General features: G+C 40.1%; 1 protein-coding gene across 5 annotated transcripts in view; it reads right to left on the bottom strand.

Annotated features, from left to right (window-relative positions):
- Nost (Nostrin) overlaps positions 1–12,386 on the bottom strand; it is a 32,716-nt gene that overhangs the window by 2,145 nt on the left and 18,185 nt on the right. For 2 of the 5 annotated variants that reach the window (XM_020950114.2, XM_086836269.1), the window contains 4 exons: positions 1,293–1,378; positions 1,010–1,235; positions 197–946; positions 14–124 (listed from right to left, as the gene is read on the bottom strand). In XM_020950114.2, the coding sequence (XP_020805773.2) occupies positions 14–124; positions 197–946; positions 1,010–1,235; positions 1,293–1,378 (1,173 nt within the window). Of the gene's footprint in view, positions 1–13; positions 125–196; positions 947–1,009; positions 1,236–1,292; positions 1,379–1,492; positions 3,290–6,953; positions 7,533–7,982; positions 8,066–12,026; positions 12,219–12,386 lie in introns of those variants that run through there. The other 3 variants (XM_020950113.2, XM_086836268.1, XM_086836267.1) reach the window with 3 other exon arrangements.

The following is a 12,386-nucleotide window of genomic DNA, read 5'->3' as shown; positions in this document are numbered from 1 at the left end:
CTTAACTTCTTACCTGAATATGCTGGGCTAGAGGATGAGTGGTCCTGGGCTTGTGATCCAACTCCAAGAGAGCAGAGTGTAGTTTAAGACGGGCGCCCTCCAAATATGTAAGCATGGAGCGGATCTATAAAATGAGTTTCCAGGATTATCATTATTCAGATCATGACTTAATAAACATATTTTAAAGGAAACCCACATGATAAAGCTTATCGGTTATATTCTGATGCTCCTGATGGTTCAGCGATTGGGATAGTCCCCTCAATCCATCACGGGAACGTCTCTCCCGCTCCAGATCCGTCTTGACCAACTGCAGGAGCTTGATTAAGGCATGTTTGCGTCTCTCCCGATTCATGGCCAATGTGGTGTGTTCACAGTAAAAATCGGGCAACAACTGCTCGCTGGGTCCCTCCGAATTCCGGCGAATGTGACGCACCACCTGCATATCCTTGGACACATTGCATGCCTCCAGCTGTGGCTGCAGCCGGGCACTGAGTCCGCCCAGTATTGGATTCATATCCGCAATGAGACGGGCATATTGCTGGGCAAAATTATGCATATTGCCCAGACGTTGCTGCTCACTGCTCTGCAGCTGGGCACTGCCCCGGAGCACGGCCATTTCCCAGTCCACCCTGGCCCGCTCGGCACGCACACACAGGGTGTAGTACTCGACATCAGCTCGCTTCACTGCCTCCTCGGCCTTCTTGCGTTTATTGTCCAACTTGACGCAGTCCTTTTCCGCCGACTTGAGCTCCTTCTCGGCGGCCTGTTTGTTTGGTCCCTGGTGGAGTAGGGCAATCGAAGGGGATTTCTGGATGCGTACATCCAGCATGGCATCCTGCAGCTTCTCATTCTCCCGGGCAGCCGAATGGGAGGCCTTCTTAGCCTTTGCCTCGCTGGCACGCCATTCACCCAGGACGCGGGCCGCCTTGTCCACATTGCTCTCCACCTGGCAAAGGGCGGAAAAATGATTATTAAAATATTTTTGGGATAATATTTATAGATTACCCACCGACTTGCGAGCCTTATGATGACCCTCGACCACAGTCTTGAGCGGCTTGACCAGCTCATCCGTTAGCGAAGCCGCCAGCTGGCGATGGATATCGCTGCGGCTCTCCATTTCCGTAGCCACACCACGCCAGGCATCGGCCACACTGCCAGGAATCTCCCTGCCAGCCTTGTTGAGCTTATTGGCCAGCTTGGAGAGTGATTTCGAATAGATAAGCTCCGAGTCGGCTCTAAGGAAAATCAATATAATTTACAATATTTCTTACTGTATAATATATCCAATATACCTTTCCTGCAGGACAAATATGAGCTCCTTGCTAAAGTCACCGCCCTGCTTGACATATCGCCGGAGTTCCTCAAAGCCGTTCTGTCCCTGTTCCAGGAAATAAACAAAAGTTAATGCCAATATAAAAGCCCTCAGGATGAAGCCCCTCCTTTAAATCCCAGACCCCAGACAACAACAAGACAACCCCAAGAAGATGTATACCTCATCCTTGAACCGCTTTGCATGCGGCGATAAATCCTCCTCGCTATTCCTATTTGACATGGATGATTCCATTTCGGTGCGTTCGGTGACATCCTCACAGCTCTCGGTCATGTCACGACGACTCCGATCCGGTGACATTGACTTGCGTGCGGCACTGGCATCCGCCGTCGACTGGTTGAGATTATTCCGGGACTGGGCCAGCCGCTTGAGTGGTGTCTGCTGGCGCACCACCTCCTTGATCTTGGAGCTCTCCTCACCCAACCAGTTTTTCATGCCATGCCAGCCCTTTCTTAGCTTCTCCTTGTTGTGACTAAAGTTGATGAGGGTCTGGTTCTTGTTCTTCAGCAAAGTAATCCTCCGCTCACTCGGCTTCAACTGATCCCTGTGGGTGCAGTACTCCAGATCAATTTCACGACTAAAGTCCTCCGATTCATTTATCTGGCGGGTCAGCTCCTGCAGCTCGTCAATGGACACAAACAGATTCTGGGCATTCAGGCTCTGGTAGCTAATGGACTTGAGATCGAAATCATATTCTCCGGCATTGCTGCTGGCCAAACTCTGGTGGGAGCTCTGCTGGGAGCTACGATGCGATAGCTTCGAGTTGAAGTACAGGGAGTCCAGGCTCTTGAAGTGAGCTTGCTGGGCGGCAAAGCCACCATTCGGTATGGGAGTTCTGGGTAATTCCTGCAATGTTTGCAACCTAGGCTCATCATTCTCCTTGTTATTATCACTGGCCGCCAGGCTCAGCTCACTGGCTCCGTATAGCTCCGGCAGCTCGGGCAGATTCAGATCCAAGTTCCCCAGCTTTGCCGGGGCCGTTACATTCATATCCAGTGCCATGGAGTTGGTCTTGTGCAGGTAGACTTTAAGCTCGCTCCGATGAAGATTCTGCACCGATTGCGATTGCATCTGCTGGCGGGCAATGCGTGGTCTCCGCATGGGCGGTTCCACAACGGCTCTGGGTTCATCTGGTGTCTTTGGCGGGGTGATGGCATCTTTGATAGCAATCTCTGCTTCGATTTCGGTCAGGAGATCGGGACTGGGATTGGGATAAGGGTCAGCAGGATGATGCTTGGGGGTTTGGAATTGATCTTGATCCTGATCCTCCTCGATATCTTCGACGAGACACCCGGCTATATCTATTTTCCTTTCCTTATTCATATCACCAGCTGTCTTCACATCCTCCAAATGAATACCATCCTGTTCTAGATCCAGTTCATCCTGGTCACGATCCATCCCCTCCATCTGCTGTGGCGTGCTCCTGGCGTCCACAAACTCATCCTCATCCGAACTTTTGGGCGTGAGAGTGCGAACAATGCTGGATGTCTGGGCAATGCCGCCGCCAATCTGCTTCAGCCTTGCCTCGGTCACATCGAAGCGATCCGTGTCCAAGGTGGTTGTCGATATCAACACAGGTGCTCCGATCTCCAGGCGATGATCCTCCGAATGGCTGCCGGTCATGTTGTAGCTGCCATGATGCAGTTTACCTGGCGCGACCAAGTGATCTCCGCCAGCGTTATGCTGATTATGCTGCTGATGATGATCTCTGCTCGTGTGCAGATTCATGCTGCCCAGATGGCGACGCCCCAGTACCGAATACCGTTTGATTCTGCCAAGAAATCCCTTGGCTCCACTATTACCGTTGTTATTATTGGCGTTGGTATTATTATTGTTATTATTATTGTTATTGTTTGTATTGGCATTATCCGGTTGTGGCAGATCGGCCGGCATGGCGGCACTATCTTTGCCGCTGACCAGCCTGAATTTATTCACCCGCAGGTGGTTCATCGTTGAATGCTGTTCGATATATGACACAGAAAAAATATTACAAAATCGGTAATTTACACCCAAGTTCTTTCTGTGCGTGTGTGAAAGTGCGTGTGTTCTTTTTTATCTTTCCCTCTCGCCTGCAATTGAGTGCAGCGAGGGTGAAAAGGAAAGCAAACAATGGTTCCTCTTGCTGACAAGAGAGAAGCGCTCAAGTGAGAGAAGAGAGGAGAGGAGAGGACACTCGACGTATGAGTGATGTGTGCTGATGGGAAAGTTCTCGTGCTTTTTTGTTTCACTCAATTAGAATTCCTACTCTTGCTAGTTTGAGATAAGAAGTCATTTGCATCACGTGCAAATTTTTCTATCCATTTAAAAGTCTGTGTTTATTGTTTTTGTGATCTCTGATTAGACTGGAGTTATTTAAAGCATAGTTATTTATCCTTTAACTTGTTTTTCCGTACATAATTAATTGATTTGCTTGGACACATACATATTACTCTTACCACCGCCTCGAAGATAACCTAAATTCCATTGGGAGCCCCTTTCTCATTACAAGGTAAGCCCGCATACCAAATACCCTTTTCCCCATTTAATACCCTGCACTAAGTAACCCTAGGCCGATGTTCACCTACATAAGTACATACAAATATACATAAGAGGCAAAGAAAACAACCACATACAGAACAAAGAGAAGCTAGAAAGGGTATGAGTAAAGAGCAGGGGACGACTTAAGAAAGGCGCAAAGAATCAGGTGAAGAGAGGAGTCCAGGGTCTCTACCTTCGGTCATGCTCTCCCGCTTGTATTGCCTTGCGGTGACCCCTGCTTCTCCCTCTCTACCTTCGTTTCGTCCCCCTCTCTGTGCTCCACTTTGGCTGCAGGTAGAGATTACAAAACGGTTCGGCCTGTTTATTGAGCCGCAGCAAATGCAACGACTCAAAGGGGGAGCGAGAGCAGTAAAGAGATGTGCTCAGACACAGAAGGGCGGCGAGCAGCAGCAAAGGCAAAGAGTCAAAGAGGGAGCGGGAGCATTAAAGAGGTGTGCTCAGTGACAGAAGGCCGGTGTGAGAAGTAGGAAGCCGACACATAAATCGCTGCGTTGGCCCCTGCACACAGAAAAAAATAATGAAAAGTCGCCGCCTGTGGTGCCCCCATCGACTTCGTTTCTGTTTTATATCTGGCCGATCAAGTGTGGCTATATGTTCAATATACAGTCAATAGTAAAAGTGTAATAATGCGTTGTTGGATTAAGACAGATTTTCACGTGTGAGTGTGTGAGCGGCAGAGCGTCAGCAGAGGTGATAAAAGTCACGTGAGCTGCAGGTGAGCTTTTATTCTTTACCCACTTTAGTTGTATACTACCGGTCAACATTTTAGAACCATATACATATAAAAAAAGAATTTCTACAAATAGATAATTAAATTTTCTGTTTACCCTTAAAAATCAATCAGTTCCTACTTAATATATCCCAATTTTAAGAATTATTTAATAGCGATTGCTATATTTTTGCCCTCAATTATTTCCTCTTCACTGTGAGCTTTTCTCCGCTTGAATATTCTGCTGCTGCTCCTCTTTTGCACTTTTCGCCATTCCGTGTGGTTAATTATATAAATCATTTATTTATGAACTATTTACTTTCGAGTTAAGCCAGGTAATGGTTATACTCGACGCTTTTCCCCATTTCATTTACGCCGCCCGAATGAAATGCAAATTGTTTTTATTTTCCCTGGGCAAATCATATTTTTTTCTAATTGCAAATGTGCATAAATATGTGTATGGCTAAACTCGAATTTCTGTTGTTACAATTGCATTGCAGAGTGGAGCAGAGAGCGGAGAGGAGGAGGAGGAGGAGGCGAAGTTGGAGAGGGAATATGGAGAGAACTCGGGTACAGGCGACGATCAGCGGAGCTCATTAGGCGGCAGTTGTTGTTATAACTGTAATGTGATGTAAGCTTCGTGCCAAGTCTCTACAGATGTACCAGTATAATAGGTATGTATGGCTGTATTCTACAGTGAGCACTCCTGTGATTAGAGTGATTCCTCAAATATATTCTTTGACTTTTGAATAACTAATATAGGATATATAAATATTAATTTAAATATAAGTTTATATATGTGTACACTACAGTTTCATTTTATATTCTTTTTAATTATTCTATTCTATTCTCTTCTGTTCTCTATTATCAAGTGATCACTGTACTAACGAGAGCTTTTGTTTATGTTTGTAGATATCTGGGTTGCCTTTGTTACAGTTTTCCCGATTCAAATGGCCGACCTGCGAAACCGTAGTAAGTAAAACAATTTAATTACATTTTGCACTTGTTTGTTGTTACGGCTAATAGCATTTGCATCGAAGAGGCAGACTTGGCAAAAAGAAGATGCAAAACAGGCAGTAGGGGCGAAGCCGGGTTAAGCAAAACAGGCGGATAAACACAAAAGGCATTGCGGGGGGCACAAGGGGTTAATCACTCTGTCTGCGATATGTCACGTTTCTGGGGAGGCAAGTGGAGTGCGATAAAGTGGAGTGTGTGACAAGTCAAAAGACAATTCAACTAATGAGCGAGCTTAGCTTAAAATCCGCCCAAGCAGTTCAGAAAGCAGTTGTCAAGCAGTGCATACACTGTACCGGAAAAGGAAACTAGGAAAAAGTAGTGATGGCCGCATCCTTTTGTGTGGGTGAAAATCCCAACTGACTTGATTTGGAAATGCTAATTAAAAATGTTGCTTTAATGTTAGTGTTATCAGATAATTCTTATATAAAATACTAATTAATAACAATTACTTGGAAAATTTTAATATTCAATGCATGACTTAAAAGTCTTAAGTTAAATCTTTTTTCCTCCAATTTAAACTTTTAAAAAGAAAAATTTTTATAGCTTTCCCCTAGAATTTTCACTGGACATTTTTCTGTAATGAATAATATTGAGCTGAATTTTCTCATAATTGTTTATATAAAAATGATTATATATAAACTTTTAGTTGCTAACCGTCTAAAAAAAGTTCTGTTTATTTAATCAATCTTATTACAGTTATCTGAGCTTCTTATTCGTTTAATTAAACAGCAAAAATAATACAAAAATCACTACACATACTCTTGAAACACTTGTCTTAAAAACTTAAATATTTCTCTGGGTTTAAATTGATTTTTTTTTCTGAATTTTCACAACTTTATTTCAACTGCATGATATGGAACATCGAAAAAGGGGTAGGGCAGAGGCGCAAAACAAACCAAGAGGAACCTGCAATTATGGCCAGCCTTCTGCCAACTTCGCGTTCCAGGTTTAAAAGTCAAATAACATAAATTATGGCCAGACGGACGGTGGATCATACATACGTATATAAAAGGCAAGACCCACGAAGATGAGCAGTGGGGAAGGTGGGAAAGATGGTTTCAAGATCGGGATTGAATCGAAAGGACTACCCGCCCGTGGGTCCGAGAGCGATCTCTATAAATAGAGTTGCCAACAACTGTGGCAATTGCAGCCATCCGACAATTGATGCCCCGTTCCCCCTGATCCTCGGTTTCCCCAGGTTTTTGTGCTCCATCTCTTCTTATGGCAATTTATGATTAATAAAAGGAATTAATCGCACAAAATGCCAACGAGTGGCCATAATTGGTGGCACACCGAACTCCTGTAAGGCCAATGGATCACAGTCCAAGGTCGGTCCTTAAAGGATATATCTTTTTATACCTTAGTTAGATCTATTTTGCCAGTTCTCTTGAATATTCTACGTTCACTTATTTTCATTTTTTATCTTTATTTTTCTTGTCCCTTTATTGAACTTAATTCTTTTCTAATTTAGTTTTTTTTTCACTCCCGATCTGCGATTTTCTTTGGATGCTTATCGGCGCTCAACTGATTTATTGTTCTGTTCGACTTCAGTTTTTATATCAATTTAAGTCAGGAGGTGCACTTAAAGAAATTAAATTTATAGGGTATGAGTAATTTCTATTTAATTGGTACAACTGTTATTGGAAAAATAATTATTGAGCATAAACTACAAATGTTAAGAAACTATTAAAGAACTTTTGATAGCTATTTAATTTTGGTATTTCTAAATAAATAAATTTTTTTAACAATAATAATTTTATTAATTTAATCAGATTTGTAAACGATAGATTTCTCTTAGTGTTCAGCTGAGCCTCCCCTTAGAATCCAAAGTATATAGGTGCCTATGTACAATTGTACCTATCAATGCCTGACACTGAAGTGTGCCTTATATATAGAAATTGATTCCCATAAACAAAAAGTGCGAAAGTCGTCCGAACACCCAGCTATGGCATATAGAACATAATGAGTTTCGTTTTCACATGAAAAGAAGGAATAAAAAAACCTGAATATCCCTTACGCCGTACCGATCGTGCTCTGGAGTAAAGTATCTAGTATCTATGTATCTCTAGGATGGGGCAAAAGTATCTGGGAATCTTTCGCGTTGTTATGCGACTATTTACTTGGGATTAATCTTATTCCAACACTGGATCCGCCAGTAGTTTATGATGCGCATTTATCTCATTTAATGTCTAGAACAATAAACAAAACGAAAAGCGTGTTCTTGCCAAAAAAAGAAAAGGGAGGGAAACCCGAAACAAGTGAGAAAACGAAAGAAAAGCTAAATAGATTTTCCTGGCCTTTGCACTTCGCCTCGTGTGCGATCGGTTGATCTTTCGATCCCAAAAATAGAGAATGAAAATAAGGCAGACCAGCAGAAATAAAACTCACCAAATACAAAATTTAAAAAAATAAAAAAGAAGGAAAAACACCTTATAAACAGTGCTGCTCGTGTCTGTATGTCGACGCTTTCTGTTTCACTTACGCAAATATTTTCACAACTTATCGCGAGATGTTGCGCCAAATGCGCAGGGTCTGAGACCCGAATGCAAAAATAATTCTCTTAATGAGGCATTCAATGGCGAATCGCTCAGTGTGTTTGCCTTTCCCCGCATTTCTCAAATACCATTTCAATGGCCAAGACTGTTTTTTACGAGTTCGTATGTCTATCTATCTGTCTGTTTGTTTGCCCTCTAATCTCTTTTTTCCCCCCTGACAACCGACCGACCGACCACCTGACTCGCGTAGGTCACGTTCGGCTAGGTGTTGGGATGATTTCATTGAATGCGAAATGAAATATCTCAGATACAGGTGCAGATAGCTGCGGGTATCTGTAAGATAAACGGATTACAATGAACGATAAGGATGTTTGGCGAAGACCACCAAATCTTGGGGATATCTTTGGGAGATCTTTGAGAAATCTTTCTGGAAAAAGCTGCTTTGTAATCGTTATTTTTAGAGAGAGTGAGGTGGTATATGAAAACCCTTCTTTCATGTCATAGCATAATCTACAAAAAGTATCTACAACTGGTTTAAGTAGTTAAGATAGAAACAACAAAAGTAATGGCAACAAGAAACTATCTTTGCGGCACGTATACTTATTCGTTTATACTCTTGCTAATTAGTAAAGGTATTTACTTTAAATATTGTTTTAGAGTGTCTGTAGTTATAATACTAAACAACACGTGTCTATATATTTTGTGTTTTAAAGCTGGCGATTTTTTTGTACAGATTTGCGGAGGTTGCAGTGCTTTATAAAAAAAGAAAAACGTGCCTTTTAAATTAACCTTACATAAACAATCTTAACGTTTACTACATTAATACTTCCAAAACTAATCTCCACAAACATATCTCATTTTAAAATAATCTTTAATAGTTTTAGATACTTTGATACCTTAAAGAAACACACGAATGCGCGATATTTTCATTATAGATACTCATAACTGAAGTCATTTAAAAAACGATATTTCTATACCCTTCAGAAGATTGAAATCCATTGAAATACTCATTTCCGACCCTATAAACTATATATATTATTGATCAGCATCAACATGTAAATCTATCTAGCTAACTCTGGCCGAGAAAAGAAATTTTCAAAAAATGTAATTTTTTTAAAATGTTATAAGGGGTTACATCGTTAAAATTTCAAAAAAATGGGCAAAAATTTACATTTTAAACTGAGTATGTAGGGGTTTTAATCTAGCAAAAACTAGCTTAGAAATTTTTTCCGAATTAAAATTAGTGCTTTTTTGGCTGAGTTATAAACTTTTTACTATTTGATTTGTCCAGAAAATTGTCATACAAAAATTTTAATAAATATCTATTAAAAAATAGGAATTGTTTGAGCGTAGGTTTGATTAATTTCCTAAAAGATCCTAAATTTCAATTGCAACTGCAAAGATATATAAACTTCGGCTGCCCGAAGTTATTTTCCTTTCTTGTTTTAAGGCTACTGTTGTTTAACACTTGATTTATAAATTATTTTAAGCAATGTAAAACTCCAAGTATTTAGTTTTCATTATTTAAACACTACTATATCCATGACATTAATTAAAATGGCCAAAGTCCGAGAGTGTCGTGCAGAAGTCAAAGTTTCTGTGATTAGTGTTAATTGAGAGAACCCTCCCCCTCACAAGTTAGAAGTTTACTTTAAATTAGTAATTTGAAAAGCGAGCAGAGCTTGTACTACTGCTGCTGCATTCGGTTCATGTGGGTGTCAAGGGGTTAACGCAATTAACCCATGGCATGGCACCGCCTCAATCAATTCTTTTTCCCTAAATGTCATTGACATGCAATGCTGCAGCAGGCAGCAATTGACAGTGGGACACGACACGAGAGCTCAAAAAGCTTTTATTTTATTTTTTAAATTTTTCTTTAGTTTCTATTTTTTTCGCCTCAATTCTTCTGCCGAATGCCGTTAGACGAAGACGCAGAATGGGCCCGTCTCTGTCACTCTTAGTGGGGCTCTTAGCGCCCGTCAATCTTGTTAGAAATGCGTTTGAAATTCTTCTTGAAAAGGGCGAGAAGAAAGAGCAGAAGAGAGAAGACGCGTCTAAAAAAGCGGCTGCATTTATTTTTATTCGACATTCGGTCATTTTGGGGCTTACGCTTTGTTTTTTCATCATTGTGTGTGTCTTTTTTAGTCCGTTGAATTGTGAGTGTGCCTAATTAACTATATAGAATTACGGTGAAGCTTCGATATATATATTTAAATTGTGATGTAACTCAAAAAATTAAGTATTTAAAGTCTTCTTTCAAATTGAAATGGTTTAAAAAACCTTTAGAACGTATAAACATCTTTAATTTTGTTTAATAGATATGTTAAAAATATTAACAAATTAATCATAAGTAATTTCGTTTAAAATATATTTTATTTTGAGCTCAGAATATGCAGATTCTATACTAATTTGACCGATTTTTCAAAAATTTTACATTCACTTTGTTTATTTTGCATAAATTGTTAAAAATAATGAATCTATCTTTGAATTTGAATATTTGTAAGTATCTATAACCTCTTAGATCACTTTCTGGTAGTCTTCACTGTCCCAAAAGATATCGAATCGTAACGGTTTATCGTTATTTAACAATAAGGTTCTGCCAAAAGCCTCCAACAATTGCTGGGCCATAAATAATTATGCTAATCGCTAGCTAAACCAAAAGAACTCGCACCATCAAAAGCGAACAAACGGTCATGTAAAGATCACATAATATCTATAAATATATACATATATATTTCTTTTCTGGGGGGATATATACAGACTATATCTATGTAGATGCGTGTAGACATCATCATCATCAGCTATGGTTTTTATTGTGTTCTATTTGGGAATTGTACAAAAATAATTGGCACATTTTCAAAGTTGTTTAGACTGTGTTTTGGTTATTTAGTTCATTTCATGGAAGTCTGTGTTGCCAACGCAAAATCCGCCCATATATAATTGCAGCTGAAGAAACATCGTTTTAGCGCATCTGACAGATGCGTTTGTCATTTGTCATGGCGGCGCACAAACTTGAGCTCATTTTTGGAAGCGACAGGAGACAACAAGGTCGGCGTGTAGATAGCACCAACTATAAAGGCCCCCGCCAAAGACACTATTTGATTTGCTCGAAAAAAATACAAAAACACACACACACACCCGAGATATATACAACATAGATATATATATATCTACACGATGCATTTGCGTCAGTTTTGTATCTCGCAGATGCAGAATCGAAATACGAAAAATAGAAAACCACTGCAGGGGGTGGCTAAGACTGGCGGCAGTTGCTCCAAAAATTATTTAGCGCTGTTTTCAAATTCTCAGTTAATTTAAATTGAATATTATTTTGTTTTTCTTGTATTTACTTTGTATTTTATTAGATACAAAAAGAGAGTACAAAGAGAGATACAAAACAGAGAGTCATCGTGCCTGAACTTTATGTTCTTTATGTTTTCCCCCATAAAATCGGGATTCCTTTAAAAGATTTTAAGACCTAGTGATTTCTGTACATACTTCCAAGACATTATCAACAAACCTCAAACTTGAAATACTTTTTAACATTTCAAAAAATCCCTTGAAACTGTTTTCGAAAAATCTTTTCCACGTTTTCTAGAAAACTCAACTTCTATTCTATATTCCAAATTGATCGATCTGAAAAACGAGTAAATACTTGATTGTTTTTATCGCTCCATTTTTAATATTTCACGGTAGGGATTTAAAAAGTCACACGAAAATAATTCTCATTCAATTTCAAATGAAATCAATCAAAAAAACAAAAACCTAATTCACTGCATTATATTGTTGTTGTTATTTCGCACGTTTCACACACGCACACTCAGAAAAAAGAAAAAAACAATTAGATATTTCGTATTGCGGTTATGCAAACAACAAAATATATACACAAATATACATAGATATATGTATAGATGCTAGAACTAGTGCAAAAGTTTACCAAAAATAAGTTAAACTCAAATGATGAGTACAAATATTGCTATTATTATTATTATCGTTATTGTTATTGTTGTTATTTGTCTACGGCGGCAGCGGCGACATTTACAACAACGCGCGACGTCGGCGTCGGCGACTAAATTTAGAACGGATCAAAACAGCGACGTCGACGGGGCACAACGCGCGGCAGCAGACTGAAGTGCCGCCGGTGGGAGCTCTGCCAGAACGCAGAGCGCCAACGTCGACAGAGGCTGTCTGCTGCGGCAGCAGCAGAGCACAGTGGGGTTGATTTTAAAATTGGATACACAGAAATATAAAATTAATATGATATACATTATATTATTTTTTGAACACAAAAAATGGT

Source organism: Drosophila serrata, unplaced genomic scaffold, assembly GCF_035046125.1.
Source record: "Drosophila serrata isolate PLE 108 unplaced genomic scaffold, ASM3504612v1 contig_276, whole genome shotgun sequence".
NCBI lineage: Eukaryota > Metazoa > Arthropoda > Insecta > Diptera > Drosophilidae > Drosophila > Drosophila serrata.
The sequence above is the reverse complement of the archived record's forward strand: the minus strand, read 5'-3'. Positions and strand labels throughout refer to the sequence as shown.